The sequence below is a fragment of the Chiloscyllium plagiosum genome, chromosome 51 (assembly GCF_004010195.1).
Source record: "Chiloscyllium plagiosum isolate BGI_BamShark_2017 chromosome 51, ASM401019v2, whole genome shotgun sequence".
NCBI lineage: Eukaryota > Metazoa > Chordata > Chondrichthyes > Orectolobiformes > Hemiscylliidae > Chiloscyllium > Chiloscyllium plagiosum.
This window is the reverse complement of record NC_057760.1, coordinates 1314806-1316962: the sequence shown is the minus strand read 5'-3', so window position 1 is coordinate 1316962 and position 2157 is coordinate 1314806. Positions and strand designations below refer to the sequence as shown.

Sequence of the window (2157 nt, the reverse complement as noted above, 5' to 3'; positions counted from 1 at the left end):
CCCCCTCGCTCTCACCCCCCTGCAGGATTTATGAGTGTAACAAGCAGTGTAAGTGCAACGAGGGCATGTGCACCAACCGGCTGGTGCAGCACGGCCTACAGGTCAGGCTTCAACTCTTCAAAACCCAGAACAAGGGCTGGGGCATCCGCTGCCTGGACGATATCGCCAAGGGCTCTTTCGTCTGTATTTACGCAGGTAACCGGGCTGCTGGGGTCAGCCTGCCGCGGTCACTCGCAGCAACTTTCGCTCTTTGGTTTTACCCCTCCCTCCTCTTCAGCGCTGAGGGAGCGCCGTGCAGTCTGACGCACTACTGAAGGGCGACACTGCTCTCCTGACCTTGTAAATCTTTTCTGAGCCCTTTCAAGTTACACAACAACATTCCTACAGCAGGGAGACCAGAATTGCACGCAATATTCCAACAGAGGCTGAACCAACGTCCTGTACAGCCGCAACGTGACCTCCCAACTCCTGTACTCAATACTCTGACCAATAAACTTTAATCCCAGATTGTTTTGTTTTTGTTAAATTTGAATTCCCACCGTCTGCCGTGGCGGGATTTGAACCCAGTTGCCCTGAACTTTAGCCAGATTTCTGGGTTAATAGTCTCGCGATGATGCCACCAAGCTGAAGGCTCCCCAGCTAAACCTTGCTTGAACTGCATTGGCTGGGAGGACAGGTCAGGTGGTGGAAAAGGGCACAGTACAGAGGAACCTCGATTATCCGAATATCAGTATTTCAAATTTCGGATGATCTGAAGGAGATCTCAAAGTCCTGATAGAAACATTACATCAAAGAGGTGTTTCAAACACTGATCGCCGCCTCTTTTAGTTTACAATGATTTAAAAGTGAACTTGGCTGACTGAACTGCTGCCGAGAACAGTGCTGGGTATCAATGGCAGCCCAGGTACCATCTCCAAACGACTGCTCTGTCTGTCACTGTGTGTGTGTATGTGTGTGTGCGCGCGCCTCGCGCTGTGCGTGTGCGCGCGCCTCGCGCTGTGCGTGTGCGCGCGCGCCTCGCGCTGTGCGTGTGTGCGCGCGCGCCTCGCGCTGTGCGTGTGTGCGCGCGCGCGCCTCGCGCTGTGCGTGTGTGCGCGCGCGCGCCTCGCGCGCTGTGCGTGTGTGCGCGCGCGCGCCTCGCGCGCTGTGCGTGTGTGCGCGCGCGCGCCTCGCGCGCTGTGCGTGTGTGCGCGCGCGCGCCTCGGGCGCTGTGCGTGTGTGCGCGCGCGCGCGCCTCGGGCGCTGTGCGTGTGTGCGCGCGCGCGCCTCGGGCGCTGGGTGTGACCACCGAGGCGCACCAGAGGAGAGGCATTGAATCAGTTATCCGAATAATCAATTATCCGAGCGAGATACTGACTGTCCATCTTGTTCGGATAATCGCGGTTCCTCTGTATCCCCCCTTGCTTTCACTGCGGGCAGGGTGGAGGTGGGGGAGTGGAGCTTCCAGCTGACTGCCTGGATGTTTATCGGATTGTAATGTTCCGCCCGAATCCCTGCGGGAATGCCTGAGCTTCCCCATGTTGTGCTGTTTGTGGCAGCCCCATGTCTTGTGATGCTCTGTTAGTGGAAGCTTTTGTGCCTGAGATCGGAACCAAAGGTTCAAATAAAATCCCTGCTGTTGTTGTTGGGTGTCTGCGGGCCGCTGCGGGTGGGGAGAGTTGAGGGGAGCGCGGCAAGGCGTGGCGATAGACTAGCTGGCTGTCGCACAGCAGAAATGTGACCGCTGCTTCACAAATTGGCAGCCTTCTGATACTGGCTCTGTTTTTTAAAGCTGGTTAACATGTTCGCCTCCAGTTGTCATATCGCGGCATGGGATCTTTAAACACATCGACCTGAGAGGGCGGCTAGAACTTGGGTTTTACAGCTGGCACGATGGTGGGCACGGCACGGTGGCTCAGTAGTTAGTGCCGCTGCCTTACGGCACCAGGGACCCGGGTTCAATCCCAACCTCCGCGACTGTCTTGTCTGTGTGGAGTTTGCACATTCTCCCCTCCCGTGTCTGCGTGGGTTTCCTCCAGGGGCTCCGGTTTCCTCCCACAATCCAAAGATGTGCAGGTTAGGGTGGATTGGCCGTGCTAAATTGTCCCATAGTGCCCAGGGATGTGCAGGTTAGGGTGGATTGGCCATGCTAAATTGTCCCATAGTGCCCAGGGATGT

At 56.7% G+C, this 2157-nt stretch overlaps 1 protein-coding gene across 1 annotated transcript in view; it reads left to right on the top strand.

Annotated features, from left to right (window-relative positions):
* Positions 1–395, top strand: part of LOC122544755 (histone-lysine N-methyltransferase SETDB1-like) — a 40398-nt gene extending 40003 nt beyond the window's left edge. The window contains exon 15 of the mRNA XM_043684079.1: positions 26–395. Within this exon, the coding sequence (XP_043540014.1) occupies positions 26–314 (289 nt within the window). The 3' untranslated portion in view covers positions 315–395. The remainder of the gene's footprint in view (positions 1–25) is intronic.
* Positions 396–2157: the final 1762 nt, after the last annotated feature.